Source organism: Rhincodon typus, chromosome 2, assembly GCF_021869965.1.
Source record: "Rhincodon typus isolate 14 chromosome 2, sRhiTyp1.1, whole genome shotgun sequence".
Taxonomy (NCBI): Eukaryota; Metazoa; Chordata; class Chondrichthyes; order Orectolobiformes; family Rhincodontidae; genus Rhincodon; species Rhincodon typus.
Window position 1 is genome coordinate 41,123,572 of NC_063333.1, and position 19,841 is coordinate 41,143,412.

General features: G+C 41.0%; 1 protein-coding gene across 2 annotated transcripts in view; it reads right to left on the reverse strand.

The window, feature by feature from the left end:
• plxdc2b (plexin domain containing 2b) overlaps positions 1 to 19,841 on the reverse strand; it is a 343,331-nt gene that overhangs the window by 61,387 nt on the left and 262,103 nt on the right. For both annotated transcript variants that reach the window (XM_048613860.1, XM_048613862.1), the window contains exons 8-11: positions 18,498 to 18,593; positions 16,281 to 16,362; positions 993 to 1,053; positions 455 to 617 (exon numbers count right to left, since the gene is read on the reverse strand). In XM_048613860.1, the coding sequence (XP_048469817.1) occupies positions 455 to 617; positions 993 to 1,053; positions 16,281 to 16,362; positions 18,498 to 18,593 (402 nt within the window). The remainder of the gene's footprint in view (positions 1 to 454; positions 618 to 992; positions 1,054 to 16,280; positions 16,363 to 18,497; positions 18,594 to 19,841) is intronic.

The window sequence follows — 19,841 nt, forward strand, 5'->3', positions numbered from 1 at the left end:
ATCATTCAAAATCAAGTTGTAATGTTGACACTATGTCACTTTCTGAAAATACAGGACTGTGCAATAGGTAAGCACAAGTAAGTAGTGATCCAAATATGACTTCTGTGTGCATCGTAAGATCTGCTGGGACAACTGACCCCTTTGTCAAAATGAAATACATTAAAAAGACATGATCTATTTTGGCATTTTCCTTCAGGGTGGGTGAAGTGGAGTATTTCGATTCTATGCCTTTTCATTGATTTGCAAAAATTTAATTTTAATTTTGACTCACTTCTCACATGCCAAAATACTTTCAAATCAAAATATAAATTCAAATCAAAATAAGTGTACCATGTAGTACACTTGAGGCACTAAAAAAATGTTTAGGTTCTACACAGGCTTCTAACCATCAAAGTATGTAATGATGCCATGCTCATTGGTGAGTTGTGAATAGCTCATTTGCCTTTATCCATACCTTCGGTGGTTAGGCTGGAAGTAGGAACAGCAAATGTGAAAGCAATTGTGGATGTGGTGCTTGAGATTCTAGGTTTTGTAGCTGATGTTGCAACATTCGTTGTTGTAGATGAAGCATCTTGAGTCACCTCTCCAGGCTTGATGTCACATGTCTTATCTTTAGACTGTAGCAGAGAGAAAAGTAATTCAACTCCAGCAAAATGCAGAATCCAATTCTCTAGAGAAACAATGACTCACAGAGAAGCAGTAGGCAGCATTATTAAGTTTGTGAAAGTACGACTGGAGGCACTGTCAGGACACAACATTTATCATAAAACCCTGATGTTCATAACTGTCTGATAAGATTACATAAAGATCATCTTAAGACTGAAAACCATTCATCCTTTTGCTCCAATGCCATTAAGTATTTAGTAATGTTACAACCAATGGTTTTCATGAGCATGGTTTAATGAGGTGGAGAATGCAATGGAATTCTGTTACAATTTTATTTTTGTTTTATTATACATCTGAACTTTCTTTCAGATAATGCACTAATGTACCTCATCAGGACAGCTGTTATCAACCCAATCCTGCCGATGCCGATCAAATCCACTGGAACACCTACATGCAGAGAAACAGTGAAGCAAAATTAATTTTAAATTTCCATTTTTATAAAAAATCATGTACGCATTAGAAAACAACTAATATAACATCTTTCCGCTAATATTTGCTAATGTGTTTTTATTGAATGGTTCACACATGCACACTGAGATAGGATATTGAAGACTCTCCATTTCTGGCAGCCAATCCCAGATCACATGTAGGTGAGAACAGGGATACGGAATTAGTTTAAGTCATTAATATGAGCAAAGTTGGGAGTTTTCCAGTTGCAGCATCAATCTCCAGATGGCCGAAAAAAAGCATTCCAGGCAATTTTAAACTGCAACGTTACTGGTAAAGACAGCAGGCATGCAGACCAAACTTACCCAAGGCAGACTTTTCATGTCTCTTATGTGTTTGTTTCATGTGAACCATCTTTAAGCCAGGCAACAGTCACTGTGTGTGAGAGGCTTTCACCCTGTGTTTGTGCAATTGATTGCTCAGAGACTCCAACTCATCACTGATTGGACATGGCTGCTTTATGTGGCAAGTACAACACTGCAGATACTTTCTAATCAACCAGTTCAGAGATGTTTTTATGCCAGGATTTGAACCCAGGCCTCCAGTCCAGAGTTAGGGACACTGCCACTATGCCACAAGTGCTCAAAGTGCAACATCATAGTGCTGCAGTTCTGATTAGTTACAGTAGATCCAGCCCAGGAGTTTGAAATAATGATCCTGGGCAGCTGGAGTTGGGAAGTTTACAGATGTGTCTGGGACCCTCCTTTACCCAGATAGCTTAGAACCAGGGGGTGGGATGGTTGCTTGACTGCATAATAATGTGCTCATTGTGTGTTGACTTCTGTAGGCAGTGAGTTATTTTGAGTGTTCTAGGTAGTCACTGTGGAGATTTGAAACAGCTGTAAGCAAGTGACAATTGATGTGTTTAAACTTTGCAACTAACTAGCATTTTCACTACATCCTAAAACAATGGTAGAATTGCAAACTAGTACATTTATCTTAATAGGTTTGTGATGGTGTCTACTTTGTTGAAATGTCAAAGTACTTGTGTTTTTCCCAGGTTTTCAAGCTATGCCTTGGGTGCTTACGCCCCTTTAATTAAAGCTCTTAAGAACGGCAGATGCTGGAGCCAGAGATAACACAGTGTGGAGCTGGAGGAATACAGCAGGCCAGGTAGCATCAGAGGAGCAGGAAAGTTAATGTTTCGGGTCAGGAATTTTCTGAAGAAGGGTCCCAGCCCGAAATGTCAATTTTCCTGCTCCTCTGATGTTGCCTGGCCTGCTGTGTCCCTCCAGCTCCAGACTGTGTTAGCCCTTAAGTTTTTTTGAACTGCTAATCTCGGTAGATTTTAATCTAGGCAGTAAAGTCCTAAAAAAAATTTTTGTAATTGTTTACCATAACCCGAAGGAGTTCAAATTAAATAAATTCAGTGCAGTTGAGTTATCATTTTTCTATAGTTGCTATCCTAGTCATTATTAGTCTTCATTGCTTAAGTTTTGAAATTGTGGTCCCTGATGCACTCACTCCATTTCCCCAGGCTTTCTCTGATTTTACTTCCAGCGACCTCTCCTAGAATACATGCAGCCACATTTGGCAATTCAGCAGAGTGAAATAGTAGCCAATTTTGCATTCAGCCCAATTTTATAAGCAAAAACCAAAAGAGCTGTGGTAGGGTCACTAGACCCGAAACATTAACTCTGATTTTTTTCTTCACAGATGCTGCCAGACCTGCTGAGCTTTTCCAGCAACTTCTGTTTTTGTTCCCAGTTCCATAAGTTGCGGTTTAAGTGGGATGTCAATAAATTATGCAGCATTTTCTGTTGCTTGTGCAGACAAATTGAAACCCCTTAAGATTGAATAAAGCTCTTTCTAGATTATTCCAAAATGGTACCTTTATATTTGTTTATTCTGAAAAGGAATGCTAATTTTATGCCAGTATAAGGATTGTTTTGTTTTGTGCATGTTTGTCAATTAAAGACAAAGTTGATATTGTTTTGACCCTACTGTACACAAGAGACTCATAGTTAGCATAACAAAGATATTTTCATTGATTAGGTTGCATTGAATTTGCAATGCTGTTCCCAGAGGTGAAAAGATACTAATTTAGAAATTCCAGTTCATTGTACAGGCAATTAATTCACGATTTTAACATTGGCGTTAATGACAGATAAAGGAAAATCATGTGAACATGGCCAGTGTTTCTCAGTGGTCACAGTCAGGATCTATTCAAGTGCATCATTCAACTCCTGAATGACCTTTTGAAATCAATATCGGCAATGGAAATAGAATCAGAGACTCATGGTCAATAGAATATATTGTAAAGTATGCCACAAACCAATTTAATTGTCAAATAAATCTTACTGATTATTGTAAAAGAATTTCAAAAACGATAGCAAATTTCTGCAGGAGTCATCCTGCTTGTTTGCTACTTCAGGAGAACAGCTATTGAAACTATAAAATAATGACACAACAGACATTGGTACTGCTTCCTTTAAGGTTTCTGGGGATCGTTCATTACATTACAGTGATCAATCGCGAGAAACCCCTTGCAAATTCACTCTTAGTGTTATTTAATGCTTTCCCTTAAAACTTGTCTATGTACTGGTAAATTAGATCTGTTCAGTTGCAAAATCTATTTCACATGATGTCGAGAAACTTTTCAACCACACTAATTGTAATATACTGCAAACCTGTTCCCAGCATGAAGAATGACTTTGTTTCAAAAAAACAGGCGGTGCATCTTTCTAGTTGTCTAGATCGGAGTTGTTGTTCATACAAAATGCTCAATTACTATATGCAAATTTCTTTCGTGTTTCATTCTTTTTTGATATTGAAAAGGTATTGTTATGTACCCAAAGGAATCTGCGTCGGACTTCAATTCATGGTGTGAATAATTTTCTGCTTCATGAAACATGTTAGTCTTCACAGTATCCTATTTAACCACTATTTAGAATACTTTAACTGCTCAAAGCCTCTTTTCCTTTAATCTGTTACAAGGAAATCAGTGTCACTAAGAGTCAAGAGTTAGAACAAGTTAACATTTTTAGTTTTGGAGATCCATTTTATGTAAGGAACAGTTTCTGTTTGTTTTGTAGCCACACAGATGTGTTCCGTTTTACAGAACCACTCCCCAGGACTGGCTGATTCTGCAAAGTGTAGAATGAGAATTGCTTTTGGATTTGGGACCGCGATGGGGGAAAGAAGCCTGCCATATATGCAACGATCACGTGGTTGTGATCTTCCCCAAATTACTGAGCAAAGTGCAAGCTTGGAATCCAGTTATGACAGACACACTGGTTCGCAAAGCTGATAGAATGCTCTCCAGTACCAAAGAAATAGCAGGCGATCTTCAGGTTAGACAGAAAGAGAGACAGGGAGACCCCACTACATTGTTAAATTTTTATTTATTTATTCACAGGCTGAGGGTGTCGTTGACCAGGAAGCTTTTATTGCCCATCCCTAATTGCCCAGTGTCAACGACATTACTGTGGGTCTGGACTCACACGTAGGCCAGACCAGGTAAGGATGATAGTTTCCTTCCCTAAAAGGACATTAATGAACCAGATGGGTTTTTTTTAAAAAACAGTCATCACTAGATTCTTAATTCCAGATATTTATTGAATTCAAATTCCACCACCTGCCATAGTGGGATTCAAACCCAGGTCCCCAGAACATTATCTGGGTCTCTGGATTAACAGTCCAGTGATAATACCACTAGGCCATCACCTCCCCTTTCCATGCACCACTTCCTAACATTTTCAAATTGAAACCAAATATGTGCTGAGCAACTGGGCCGCCAGTGTGGAGGAGGGACCCTTGCACAGGGCAACCTGCAGCTGAAGCCAGGCAGGTGGGGTTTTCTCCCAAGCAGCCAAGGTTCGAAGGCAGATTGGAAAACTCCAGATCACCTTTGACAACGGGGCCTTGAAGAGTCTTAAACTAGCTGAGAGTGGGTAGCCTTGTTGGTACCATTCCCTCCTCTCCTGCCAGAAAGCCCCTCTCAGAAAAATATCCCGGGAGTGGGGTGATGCTGGAAACGGTACATTGACAGGCAGTGAGGCATTGCTCACTTATCCACTCCCACTGGGGCCTAAACATCAAGGCCATAAAAGATAACTTCAGTCTAGGGCAATATGAAGTCAAATTTGAAAAGTGCTTAAAGATGTTATGATGAACTAAAGTGGAATTTCGCCTTAATGCTTTGATAAAGCTGTTAAATAAGGCTATCAGCGAAAGCACCAACAAGATGGTCTTTATTCATTTACGGGATGAGGGTGCCACTGGCCAGGCAGCATTTATTGCCTATCCCTAATTGCCCAGAGGGCAGTTCAGTGTCAACCACATTGCTGTGGGTCTGGAGTCAAATGTAGGACAGACTGGGTAAGGATGGTAGTTTCCTTCCCTAAAGGACATTAGTGGCAGAGTAGCAGGGCTGAGCCTGGGGGTTCGTCCACTTCTGTCTGCTTTCTCTTTTTTCCCCTTTTCTTCTTTTCACTTTTGCTCTTTTCTTCTTAATTTTTCTTCATTCTCTTTTCTTTAAAGCCTTTTGTGGTGGCTCGGCAGCATCAGCACGGCAGCGAGAGTGGGAGCGGGCCATGCGTGGAATGGTGGCAGCCTTCCGGCAGTAGGAGGTGGCAGTAAGATCGGAGGCAGTGGCGTCCCGGGTTCCCCTAGGTGCTCAGAGGAGGCTGCAGCACGGCATTGGCAGTGAGACCGGGCCTTTGGCGTAATGATAACAGCAATAACATGGCTCCTTCCAGCATCTGGGGGGGCGGTAGTGGCAAAGGTCCTCCTGGTGATCAGAGGTGGTGGCGGCATCATCAGCGGCAACAGGCACATGGCTCTTCACGGTGATTGATGCAAGACTTTCAGGCTGACCTAAACTCCAGGCCATGGCTAAGCCCAAGTGCCTGCATCAGTGACTGAGCATTTATGGAGGTAAGACTTTAAGATGTGAATGTTTTCTTACGTTTTAGCACTTTTTTTTGTTTTTTTTTAAAATTCTGGTTTGTAACCAAAATGGCACCTGAGAAAGGGGACTTTGTACACTTTTCACTGTACTCATGTATTCCTCTACTTGAGTACATGTGACAATAAAATCTAACTCTAATTCTGGAACAAACACATTCGTGGGAAAATGGCGGTGCTGGAAAGGAAGGCAGCATTCGGGCTGAGCACATCGTTTCAGACCAGCCGATTCCTTTCTTCTTCCTTACCCTTTCAACTCTTTTCCTTTTCTTTTTCTTCTTTGCTTAATCTTCCTGTCAGAGAAGTTGACATCTGGGTGGAGGGCAGCCAGAGAGCAGGACGCTTGGCAAGGTGGTGCCGATGGCCTGGCCTGGCAATGGAGCCAGGGACTCCAATCTTACATCCCATCCAAATGTTTTTCAGAATTCTCATCTCTAAAATCTCATATGTTTTTCACAAATCCTAAGATTTCTCTAACCACTGTATCTCTGAAATTGCTCCTCTTCCTCTGTCCCTCAAAGTCCTACGTGTCTTCTTTAGAGCATTTGTAGGGATTAATTATGTTTTGGCTGCTGTGCCGTGGTGGCAGGGAGAGGCAGTGGTGTAATGTCACTAGATGAGTGATCCAGAACCTTTTAAGGATAGGGGATAGAACATTTAGGACGGAGATGAGGAGAGATTTCTTCACTCAGAGAGTGGTGATCCTTTGGAATTCTCTGCCATGGAAAGTGGTTGAAGCCAAAATACTGAATGCTTCCAGACCAAGTTAGATATAGCTCCTAGGGCGAAAGGGATCAAAAGGTATGAGGAGAAAGTGGGAGCAAGGTACTGAGTTGAATGATCAGCCATAATCTTAGTAAATGGGAGAACAGGTTCTACCCGAACTCATAATTCAGAACAAAGACAAAGTTGCTGGAAAAGCTCAGCAGCTCTGGCAGCATCTGTGAAGAAAAAATCAGAGTTAACATTTCGGGTCCGGTGACCCTTCCTCAGAACATAATTCAGAACCCTAACTAACGTCCTAGGAACATGGCTTTGAATTAGTTAAATTTGCAACTCTGGAATAAAAGGCTAGCCCAATGGTGACTGGGTAACCACTGCTGATTGTCATAAAAACCCATTTGGTTTACTGATGCTCCGAATGGAAGGGTCCCGACCCGAAACATCAGCTTTCCTGCTCCTCTGGTGCTGCCTGGCCTGCTGTGTTCATCCAGCTCCACACTGTGTTATCAAAATTATGATGCTGTCTAACTCTGCATAAGAAGTGGTGCAATAGACACTTGAGATACAAGGGAGTTGACGGGAGTTGAATATGGCGACTTTGATCTTTCCAATGTTTGAAGTGAATTATAGCTTTATTTGTCTTAGAAATGCAAATAATTCTGGCAAGATTAATTATTCATTACTTATCCCATGCTGCCTTGAAAAGGCGGTGAAGCCTCAGAGCACTGAAGCCCTTGCTATGATGGTGCTGTCATGATGGTGTTTTTAATTTAAAGTCAGCAAGCCAGATGGACAGCACTATCAAATGAAGTAGTCCTGGCATATGCGTAGAAGCTGACCTTGTACCTGCAGACAATATTGCCAAGGAGCAGAAAGTAAGAAGGAAAATGGAAATGGCTGAGGTTAGGTCTTCTGGTTATGCTACCAGATGCAGGATGAGAGGTCTGACTGGAGGAATGGAAACAGCTAAGGACCCCATTGCATTTGGGATCATAGAGATGAGCAATGGAAAAAGACAGAAAAAAGAGTTTCTGCATCCTGCACTACAGAAGGCAGGTAGACCTGTGACGGCTGTCTACATTAAATGACAGAAGGAATGATGATTGTAGGATCCACCTTGGACTTGATAAAAGGCTCCAATTATTTCAAGTTCCCTCTGGAGTCAAAGCACCACAATCCAAGAATGTTTTGGCAGACTTGTCATAAAATGACCCAGATTAAAATAGTGTTTTATGCAATACCCATTAACGTTGCCATGGGGCTAAATTAAGCAATATTTGGTTCCCAAACCTGGCACCTTAATTGATTGAAGAACAGATCAGAAAATCCAATGGTCTAATTCTCTAGTTAATAAAATTAAGATCTTGAAAACTGAGAAATGCAAATTGCACATACAGGCATACAGGCTTCAGTACTCAGTGTTCTGATTCACACTGCTGAGAGGTAGGAATTCCATGTGAAAAACCTTGCCTTGTAACTTTGTATAACAAGAAGTAGCCTTAATAGAGTAAGGCAAGGTTATTATACATTGTTTTTGAAAAACATGTTACATATAAAACAGTCTGCCTTCTAACGTTTGTCTTAAAATGTTTTTCATTTCCTTCTAATATTTAATCAATGGACGTTGCACTTCAACTTGATTCCCCACCAAACCTACCATCACTTCTTGTTATTTGTGTCCCAATGTCAGTGCAGTGTTCCCATATCTCCTGTTTATAATATTAGAACATAGAACAGTACAGCACAGTATAGATCTTTTGGTCCGCGATGTTGTGCCGACCTATTGTACTACTCTAAGATCAAACTAGCCTGCATACCCTACATTTTACTCTCATCCATGTGCCTATCCAAGAGTCGCTTAAATGTCCCTAAGATATCTGAATCCACTACCATTACCGGCAGTGCATTCCACACGCCCACCACTCTCTGTGTAAAGAAACTACCTCTGACACCTCCCCTATACCTTCCTCCAATCATCCTAAAATTATGCTCCCTCGTAATAGTCATTTCCGCCCTGGGAAAAAGTCTCTGGGAACCCACTCTATCTTTGCCTCATCATCTTGTACACCACTATCAAGTCACCTCTCATCCTTTTTCACTCCAACGAGAACAGCCCTAGCTCCTTCAACCTTTCCTCATAAGACCTGCCCTCCAGTCCAGGCAGCATCCTGGTAAATCTCCTCTGCGCCCTCTCAAAAGCTTCCATATTCTTCCTATAACGAGGCGACCAGAATATTCCAAGTGTGGTTTAGCCAGGGTTTTATAGAGCTGCAGCATAACCTCGCGACTCTTAAACTCAATTCCCCTGCCAATGAAAGCCAACACACCTACGTCTTCTTTACAACCCTATCAAGTTGGGTAGCAACTTTGAGGGATCAAATGGACGTGGACTCCAAGATCCCTCTGTTCCTCCACACTGCCAAGAATCCTGCCATCAACCCTGTATTCTGCATTCAAATTCAACCTTCCAAAATAAATCACTTTACACTTTTCTGGGTTGAAATCCATCTGCCACTTCTTTGCCCAGCTCTGCATCCTGTCAATGTCCCGTTGCAACCTACAACAGACCTCCACACTATTCACAACTCCACCAACCTTTGTGTCATCGGCAAACTTACTAACCCACCCTTCCACTTCCTCATCCAAGTCATTAATAAAGATCACAAAGAGCAGAGGTGCCAGAACAGATCCCTGCGGAACACCACTGGTCACCGAGCTCCAGGCTGAATACTTTCCATTTATTACCACCCTCTGTCTTCTATTGGACAGCCAGTTTTGTTTCCAGACAGCCAAATTTCCCTGAATCCCATGTCTCCTTACTTTCTGGATGAGCCTGCCATGTGGAACCTTATCAAATGCCTTGCTAAAATTCATACACAACACATCCACTGCTCTGCCTTCATCAACGTGTTTTGTCACATCCTCAAGGAATTCAATAAAGCTTGTGAGGCATGACCTGCCCCTCACAAAGCCATGCTATTTCTCATCAAACTGTGCTTTTAAAAATAATCATAAATACTATCTCTCAGAATCCTCTCCAATAATTTGCCCACGACAGAAGTAAGACTGACTGGTCTGTAATTCCCAGGATTATCCCTATTCCCTTTCTTGAATAAGGGAATGACAAGTCAGAGTGATCAGATTAATTCAACTGAGATCATGATGAGAGCACGACTTGTTCTGATCTTACTGTTTCTTGCCTGAGGCTGTACTTACTTGATTTACAAAGGAAACAATGTCAGCAAATTGTGCTGTCATACACACCTTTTTAAGAAAGTGATTAAAACGTATTCATTTGTGAAGACCTGTGTGTAATAATTTTGTGGGACATTGGTTTCTCGTTAAAATTCTGTAATATGTTGCTTTGACAACAGTTTGATCAATTTTAAAGATTGTGCTTTGTGAATAAGGAATTCACACAACCTATATGCATATTTTAATGAGATGTATCCATTTGATAGAACTATCACAATTTTGAAGTTTGTTCTTGTATCATTTCATAGAATCAGTGCAGAAGCATGCAATTCAGTCTATCGAGTCCACACTTACCCTCCAAAGAGTATCCCACCCAGACCCATCCCCCTACTCTATCCCTGTAACCCTGCATATGGCTCATCCACCCAACTATACATCCCTGGAAACTACAGGCAATTTAACATGGCCAAATCACCTAACCTGCATATCTCTGGACTGATGTGGAAGTGCCAGTATTGGACTGGGGTGGGCAAAGTCAGAAGTCACACGATAAAAGGTTATAGTCCAACAGGTTTATTTGAAATCACAAGCTTTCGGTGTGTACCCCCTTCATCAGGCGAAGTGAGAGGAGTGCACACAGACACAGAATTCATAGACAGAGAGGTCAAGGGAAGAGAGATCAAAAGATCATACAAATGGTGTGAGTGGAGTGTTGAATAAGTCCTTGCAAGTGATCTGAAGTATTAGATGGTGTGAGTAAAGTGTCGACAGCTGAATAACAAGCGAAGGGGTGACCTACAATCTGATTAAATGAGGCAGAGAGATAATTACAAAAAATTAAAAATAAGGTGGTGCTGGAGACAAACCAAATGACTGGAATAACATGATAGGTCTAAGAGTTGCAAGCCGAGGGTCTAACCAAAGTAATAAGTAATCCAAAGCTGTACAAACTAATTAAGGTAGAGAGATCATAACATATTATCAAGGTGATGGTGTCAAAACAGGACAATAAGGAAGATTTTAGCAATACAGAACAGTGTAGTGGGATCACATCTACTTCGACATGAACCCAAGATCATGGTTGAGGTTGTCTTCATGGGTGTGGAACTTGGCTATCAGTTTCTATTCAGCGATTCTGTGTCATTGTGTGTCTCAAAGGCTGCCTTGGAGGATGCTTATCTGAAGATCGGAGGCTGAATGTCCTTAACCGCTGAAGTGTTCCCGACTGGGAGGGAACATCTCTGTCTGGCAATTTTGATCACCTGCAGAGACTTATTATTTGACACTCCACTCACACCATTTGTACGATCTTTTGATCTCCCTGCCCATAAATTCTGTGTCTGTGCGCATCTCTCTGACTTCACCTGACGAAGGGGCTACGCTCCAAAAGTTTGTGATTTCAAGTAAACCTGTTGGACTATAAGCCTGGTGTTGTGTGACTTCTGACTTCATCTTTGAACTGTGGGAGGAAACTGGAGCACAGATGAAACCTAGGCAGACACGGGGAGAAAGTGCAAACTGTGCACAGACAGTCCCCCGAGGGTGGAATCGATTTCTAAAGTCTTGTGCTATTGAATCTAGATCACAATTTCTTCAAGGGGATTTTATACTTTCTGAGACCTGTGCCAGCAGCTTTTCCTTGCACAATCCTCGTGACGCAGCTGAAAGCTGACAGTGTTTTCTAAGACACATTTTATTCTGAGGTCGCCTGAATAGTGATTCGCTCACTGATTGTGACCGCATGAGATTTAGTACGATGTGAAGCTTACTTCATGAATGAGCACCCAATCACTTGCTTTCTTGTGTGCCTCTCTATAATGTACAATTACAGATTGTGAAATAAAATGTCATTGGGCAGTATACAGTTAACTCACTGCCATTAACACGGCAAACCGTAGGCACAATTAGACAGCTGTTAGGATTTCCTCCATTAATGATAATTGTGATCCATAACACAATGACATTTGGTTTCAAAAATCTTAGGTGCAAACCTCAGGGAATCACAACAGTGATGTGTATGGCCAGCACTACCTACATCACAAGAAAGAATAAAATAAAATGATGCATTATGCCACCAGGGCTTAAGTCATGTATTTCATGAGTACAATTTTAAGCGGCTATTGTGCCATTTCCTGGGTGTGAGGATCATGGTCCACACCTTGCCTGCGTATCTTGCGGTACAGGCAGGCAGCAAATAAATTCAGTGCTGCCATTTCATTTTACTGATGTCAGAACTCAGTCAAGCCACTTCTGCTGGTTTCCTCAATGCTCAACAGGGAGTTGAGCACTAGTGTGAGTAACATGGTACAGCCAGCTTTATATTCTTAAAGATAGTCTGTCCCTATTGTGAATTATAGAGGATGCCAGCTAAGTGCTATGCCTGCAATTGCAAACAAGGAAAACAGAAACCAGAGACAAGGTTCCAGGATCAGTGATGCAGTACTGAAGACCTCAATGGTACAGAGGAATAGCAGGAGAGATACAGTCATTCTACAGGGCTTCAAAGAGCATTCGAAGATTTTTTTTTAAATGAACCTGCTCAGAGATGTTATAACACACCTCTGCAGCAGCTGGGACTTGAACTTGGATCTCCTCTCATTTGGACTGTCACTGCACCACAATAGGCTTTTAAAGAATGAACATTGTAGACTTTTTTGAATCAACCTGTTCAGATATGTTATGACATTCCTCTGGAACAGGTAGGACTTGAACCCAGGTCCTCCTGGTCCAAAGGTAGAGGCACTACCACTGTGCCACAACAGCCCTAAAGTCTTTGAGAATCATCTTCAGAAGAAATTGGAAGAAGATGGTCAGAAGGGGTAATTGCCGGTAACTGGAAGTGCAAACCTGGCAGTAGTCATCAAGTTAGCCAGACTACCCAGCAATCCAGAGGCCCACGTGAATGTTATAGGGACATGGTTACAAATTCTATCGGGGTAGTTTAGGATTTGAACTAAATGAATAAATCTGGAATTAAAAGTTGGTTTCAGTAATAGTGACCATCAAAACCATTGTTGGTTGTTTTAAAAATCCACAGTTCACTGATATCCTTTCGGGAAGCAAATCTGCCATCTTTACCTAATCAAACCTACATGTGACTTCAGATGTACTGCACTGAGATAGGCATCTCCTAAATCCCCTGTAAAAAGGCCTAGCAAGACACTCATTGTGTGAACCTGCACAGAAAAGACAAAAGGAATCAAATCAGATCGACCATTCAGCATTGACTGAGGCACTGGGAATACCAACAGCATAATTAGTTTGGTTGATCCTACAAAGTCCCATTTATCTAGAACATAGAACGTAGAACAATACAGGCCCTTTGTCCCACAATGTTGTGCCAAACTATTATCCTACTAAGATCAAACTACCCTGCATACCCTACATTATACTATTATCCATGTGCCTATCCAAGAGTCGCTTAGAAGTCTCTAAAGTATCCGAGTTGACTACCACTGCTGGCAGCGCATTCCACACGCACACCATTCTCTGTGTAAAGAACCTACCTCTGACATCTCCCCTATACCTTACTCCAAACAGCTTAAAATTATGCCCCCTCGTAATAGTCATTTCCGCCCTGGGAAAATGTCTCTAGGTATCCACTCTATCTATGCCTCTCATCATCTTGTACACCCTATCAAGTCACCTCTCATCCTTCTTCACTCCAATGAAAAAGCCCTAGCTCCCTCAACCATTCCTCATAGGTAGTGGCACAGTGCTAATTGTTTGAGATCAAGTTGCCCTGGGAGTCTTTAACATTGATGCCGAACCTTACGAAATTGAAAGGAATTGGGTCAAATATGGGAAGGGAAACCCCTGCAGATTGTCACCTATTGAACCACCAGCTCACCCTCCCTAGCCTTCAGAAGATCAATATTCTTTCATGTTGAACATCAGTTCGAAGATGCATTAAGAGTGGCAAGTACACGTAATGTACTCTTCAATGTCCACTATCAAAAGTTACTCAGGGACACCATTACTGACTGAGTCCTAATGGGCACAACTGCGAGACTGAGTCAACAGCAAGGGGTGAGGACATCTCAATCTCACCAATTATCAGTCTATGACAGCAACAATAGCAGCGTCCACTGCACAGTCCTCACAGAAACTAAGTTCTTTCTTCACAATGAGAATGCTTTGCAGCGTGGTGTGTGGTACAATCACCATATTAGTTACATTTGGAACAGATGTAGCAACTCAAAATGCGCCATCCATGAGGCTCTGCAGGCATTGAGCAATGGGAAAATTGTACTCAACCTGCAATCTGTAACTTCATGTCTCATCATAGCCTCAATTCACCACACCCCAATTACTCGGGTCTCAAGCCTAAAATGCAGATACTCTACTTCACCCTCGTGGACATTACAATGTTGTCAATCTTACACCCAGCTCCCAGAACTTTCACATACTTCCAGACATACAGCTGTAACACACCCATCATCCTATCCCGGTGCAACATAATGAGTGGCATTCTCTCTTGCAGGAAAAAATGTCCTATAGCTACTAGAAGGCCAGAACCATCAAGGGTCACCAACAGCTGTACCTTCTAACCCTTATGGAGGACATATTTCCCTGTATAGTGGGACCAGCTCTGATGGAGCTGCTGAGTACATTCAGGATGACTGTATGTTCTGCTTTATGTTCCTTCTCAACTCCAGCTCACCCTCACCTTGCTTTCCGACATGACGAACAAGCTGCAGATGATGTCACCACAGTGCCCTTACTGGCTACCTCAACTCCTTCCCCTTTTAATTTTATGCTCTTAATCATCTAATAACTGCTGTTTGCCCATCCAAAGGTGTCCAAGGAGAAGCAGAGACAGCAACAGCAAAGCAATGAGGGAAAGGCCTCTGCCATTTGATGTCACACTAGCAGTCACCATCTTTATTACTGTCACTGTACGTAACTTAAAAGCTGTTTCCGAACGGAGCTCCACATGTGTTGAGTCACCAGGCATGAGTGCATCACAGATGGGTCATGGAGTATGTATGGTTCATGTGTCAGTTCAAAGGAAAGCCAAGTTACAGATGGGTTCTGCAGCAGCAAACTCAGATGAGAGACTCAATAGAGAATGATGGTGAGCAAGCACTCCAAGGTGTTGGGCTGCCAGACAGAACGTTGTGCACAGCTTGACAAATTTGTACAGTTTGTTGAATTGTTACTTTGCAGACCTAGAGACACTTCAACTGCAGACCCCATGGCTGGTGCAGCCTTTGCATGGAGAGATCACAAACACTCTGCATTTCCTGAGAGGTTCGAGCAACAATCTGTGGCAAATTCAGAAACTCAATGGAACAACTCCAAAAATTTAACTTAAAACTAAAGTTGATCTATGGTGATTTGTTTTTGAATTCCTACATGAGATGTGGGCTTCACTGGTGTAATCAGCATGTTTTTCTTTCCATTTCTAATTGCCTGGAGACAGTTGAGAGTGAAGCATATTGCTGTGGGTCTGGAATCTTATGCAGGCCAGACCAGGGAAGGTGCCAGATTTCCTTTCCTAAGGGACATCAGTGAACCAAATGGGTTTTTTTTTTCCTGACCATCAGCAATGGTTTCATGGACATCACAAAGCTCTTATTTCCAGAATATCAGTGAATTCAAATTCCACCATTTGCTGACGAGGTTCATACCCAGGTCCCCAGAATATTACCTGGATCTCTGGATTAATAGTCTAGTGATAATACCACTCAGCCATTGCTTAGGCTACCTGAATAACAAGCACATTGCTCCAATGGACTTGTGCAATCGAAATTTCGAGGCTGGGATGGCAGAGTGGTGTCAAAGTAATTCCTATTCTTGTGTCTCAGGAACACGTAGGGGTGCCCATGCAAGTGGGCAGTATAGGGAGTGGTGCAGGCAGTCTCCCAGCAGCAGACAGGACAGGGCTAGTGGTTTCAAACAGGTTGACAGGCTCTCCTTACCTATCTGGCTGCTGCCAGAGTATCTGGGTCAGTGTTAATGTTTCCTCAGTTACAATCTTTGGATGTTTTATTGTGTTAAAGATGATACATAAATGCAAGTTGTTGCTGTGGAGTAATCTGCAATTATGCTGCAAAACTCTACTGGTAACATACAAGTGGTTGAGAAGCATTTTAACTCCATTCTAAAAAGTATATTTTCTGTGTGATTCAATAAGCTGAAGGTCTAACTTTACTGTTGCAATTAAGAAAATTTATATATCTGTACAAGTGACAATACATCAGAAATAATATATCTTTCAGATAAAGTTAATCCACAGATAATAATTACAATAGTTTCCATTGACTGAACTTCAGCATCGTCTAATGAAACAATTATTATCTGCTCATGGCAGTGTTCACTCAGAACAGCTGGCTTACCTCTGGAGCTTGTCACACCATGTGCAGTTGAAGCCAATCTGTGCATTGATACAGGCAGAGCAGCTTTTGTACTGGAGACAAGCTGGGAGTAACAGAAAGATGCAAAGACGATCAGGACAAAAATGCAGGATGTCAAAATCCTGGAACTGAACTGCCATTTGAAGTTTTTCCAAAGGTTAAAATGTGGCTTAAATGACCTAACAATTAAAGCTTTCCTGTTACACATGTACAAGGTTATTAATATGAGGCACCAGGGGTAACTTTTAAAGTAATTTTAACCTCAAAGGATCAGCCGTTCCGAACATTATTTTCAGCTCAAAACTTAAGCTACTTTGCATTCTGCTATCATGTTTCATATTTGGATAGGAGAAAGACAAAAATTCCTCTAACTGACCAAGAAGTACTCCAGGTCCTAAAGGGTAACATTCTGAGGATGAGTTATCTAAACTTAGCTTGTATTTGCTTGAGTCCAATAAGTCAGTAGGTATTCAAGTAGAGTATGTGATCTTAAAATCTTAAAAATAGGCCACTTAGAAGTGAAGTTAGGAAAACCCCTTTGTCCAAAGAAATGGATAAAATTTAGAAGTTCCTGTCCCTTCAAAAGGGTGTAATGAATCAGTGGTCACATGGCTCAGGGAGCTGAAGTTGACTGGGACTTTCAGGGTATGACATTCCTCCTGCTACCTCAACTATCTACAGTGTCATTAATGGAAGCTCAGCTGTCTCTCACTTCCTAAACTTAAGAAGGTTAATGACTGATCTAATTGAGGTTCTCAGGATACTAACAGGGGCAGACAGGCTAGATAAGGATAAAGTAGTTCCACCAGTTAAAGATTTTAGAACTAAGAGGCAAAGTCTAAGAATTAGGCCAGGCCATTCAGGAGAGATGTTAGAAAGCACTTCCACAAGCAAAGAGTAGGGAAGGTTTGGAACTCTCTTCCTCTCTTCAAACGGTGGTCGAAGCTAATTCAATTGTTAAATTTAAATCTGAGATAAACAAATTTTTATTAAGGGAAGCGATATGGACCCATGGTAGGCATATGCAGCTAGGCAACAGATTAGCCATGATCTTATTGAATGGCAAAGCAAGGTCAAGGGGCTGAATGGTCTACTGCTGTTCCTATGTTCCTATTTAACTGCAGCTGCTCGGTGATTTACCATAAGAACACGAAGATACATAAATAAACAGGAAATAGGCAGCAAATATTTGCATAAGACTGATCCTTCTGAAATTGGGTTGTTGATTTTTTTTTCTCTAGTAATATTTCACTGAATTAATAAAGGTAACAGCACAGATGAGGTCATTCAATCCACAATGCCTATGCTAGTATCCCCACAGTTACCCCCTATATATACACACAAGTTCCTTAGTTATCTATCCAACTTGCTTTTAAAATTACTTTGGAATATATAATACTTACTTAGTTAGAGTGCTCCAGATCTCAACAACACTCTGTTTGAAAAAAGAAATCTCCTTGTCACTGCTCTAGATCTTTTACCAATGCTCTCGAATCTATGAAATTTAGATACTAACCGCTCATCAGAGGTTAAAATCTTTCCCCTGTATGACAAAATCTTTCATCATCCTGGAAACCTTTATCAGATCGCTTTTTAAACTTCCAGGCTCCAAATGTCTCAACTTTTATATTCTCTCCTGATAAGTGATGCCTTTCATTCTTGGTAAAACTGCTCTGAACTTTCTTTGACACCTTTATAGCCTGAAAGCAGGTGACCAGGCTTTTGCTGGTTCTCTAGCTGTTCAGCAAGATGCCTGCCACTTCCATTAAATGTTCCCAGTATATGTTGTGTATGAGATATATTGCAACATTTCATCAAGCTTGTTCCAACAACACCCCTCTGCCCCAAGGTCTCTACCACTGGTTTTAGCTTTCCCTCTAAGTTGCACACAAAATCTTGACATGAATATATCATGTTGTTCCATCATCAGTGCTGGTCGAAATCCTAGAAGTCCCTATTTAATGTCACCATGCCAATGGTATGAAGACAAGAACTACAGTGGTTCAAGAAGAAAGCCCATTACCACCACCTAAGGGCAATTACAGATGAGCAATATATATTACCTTGCCAATAACGTGCATTTCTCAAGATTAAATAAAAAATAACTAGACACATTCACGCTAGTGCTTTCCTTAAAATACACAAAATTTTAAGTTACTAAAACTTGAATGAAGGTGAGATTGACAAATTAATACTCACTGGCGAGAGGGACCATTTCAACAGCGGACGCATTGGTGACTTTTGACATCTGCAATTCAACTCGATGGTATTCATAAATTGTTCTTCTGCGAACATCTGTAATATAGAACATGCTACTGAAAAGATTATAGCTCTGCATTAATAATAAATAAAACCCAAAAATGCCGGGGAAACCTAGCAGGTCTGGCAGCATCTGTGAAAAGAGAAGCAGATTTAATGTTTCAATTTTAAAGATTGTTTTTAGAATTTGAAACATTAACTCTGTGTCTCTCTCCAGAGATGCTGCCAGACTTGTTGAGTTTCTCCAGCATTTTCTGGGTTTATTTCAGATTTCCAGCATCTGCAGCATTTTGCTTTTACAGTTTTGCATTGATGTGTTTGCAGCTTTTTCTCACAGCAACGATCTTTATATCTTTTTACAATTAAGCTGTTAGTAATTTAGGAATATAACACCTTCCACTTCTCAAGCAAACGTCAATTTTACAGAACTAAAACCCCCAAATGTTAAATATAGATAATCGCTCCTGGCGAATTAAAAGTCGCTGCAAAATACATGATTTCTTCATTGACTTCTTCCATCTCAGGGGCAGGACTGCACTTCATCAAAGTAAGTTATTCTTTCATTGCATGAAAACCTGCTAAAAAGAGTCCTTATTCACAGAAAAGATTAAATATAAACATCAAAGATAAAATAAAGAATAAAAGTAGAAAGACCTGCCAATACTCAGTCTAGTGCCACCATGACTGCAGTCATCCTCAGCTCCATATATGCTTGCGTATCATACATGAATTGTGTTAAAATAAGAACTCACATTTACAGAGAACTTTTTACAATAACAAGATGGATTTTCTATTGCAACATAGAGAAACACAACAGCTAAATCGCTCATAGTAATATCCCAGAAACAATAATAAATGAACTAATGATCTGTTTCAATGATGCAGGTTGAATGAGGGGCAAATATTAACTGAAAAACTAGGAAAAGCCCCTGGCAATTTTGGATCAGTATCATTTTTTAAAATTAATTCTGGGAAATGTATCATTGGTAAGGACAGACTATATTGTCCATCCCCAATTGCTTTCAGGAAAGTATTGCTGCATCATCTTTTCCGAACATGAATTCCACTGATATCTTAAAGTTTTTGTTGTGTTGTTTTGACTCACTGTGGTATTGTGCTAGGAATCAAGCCCTTCTTTTTCCAGAGTAATCACAAAAGGTATAGATTTTAAAAATTATGCACAGTTCCATATTCACCTGAGTTTCATATCCAAGTTGATAGGAAGCAAGAATGACTGTTTACTACAATTACTTAAAATCTAGATAGGGAAACAGTTATAAACCA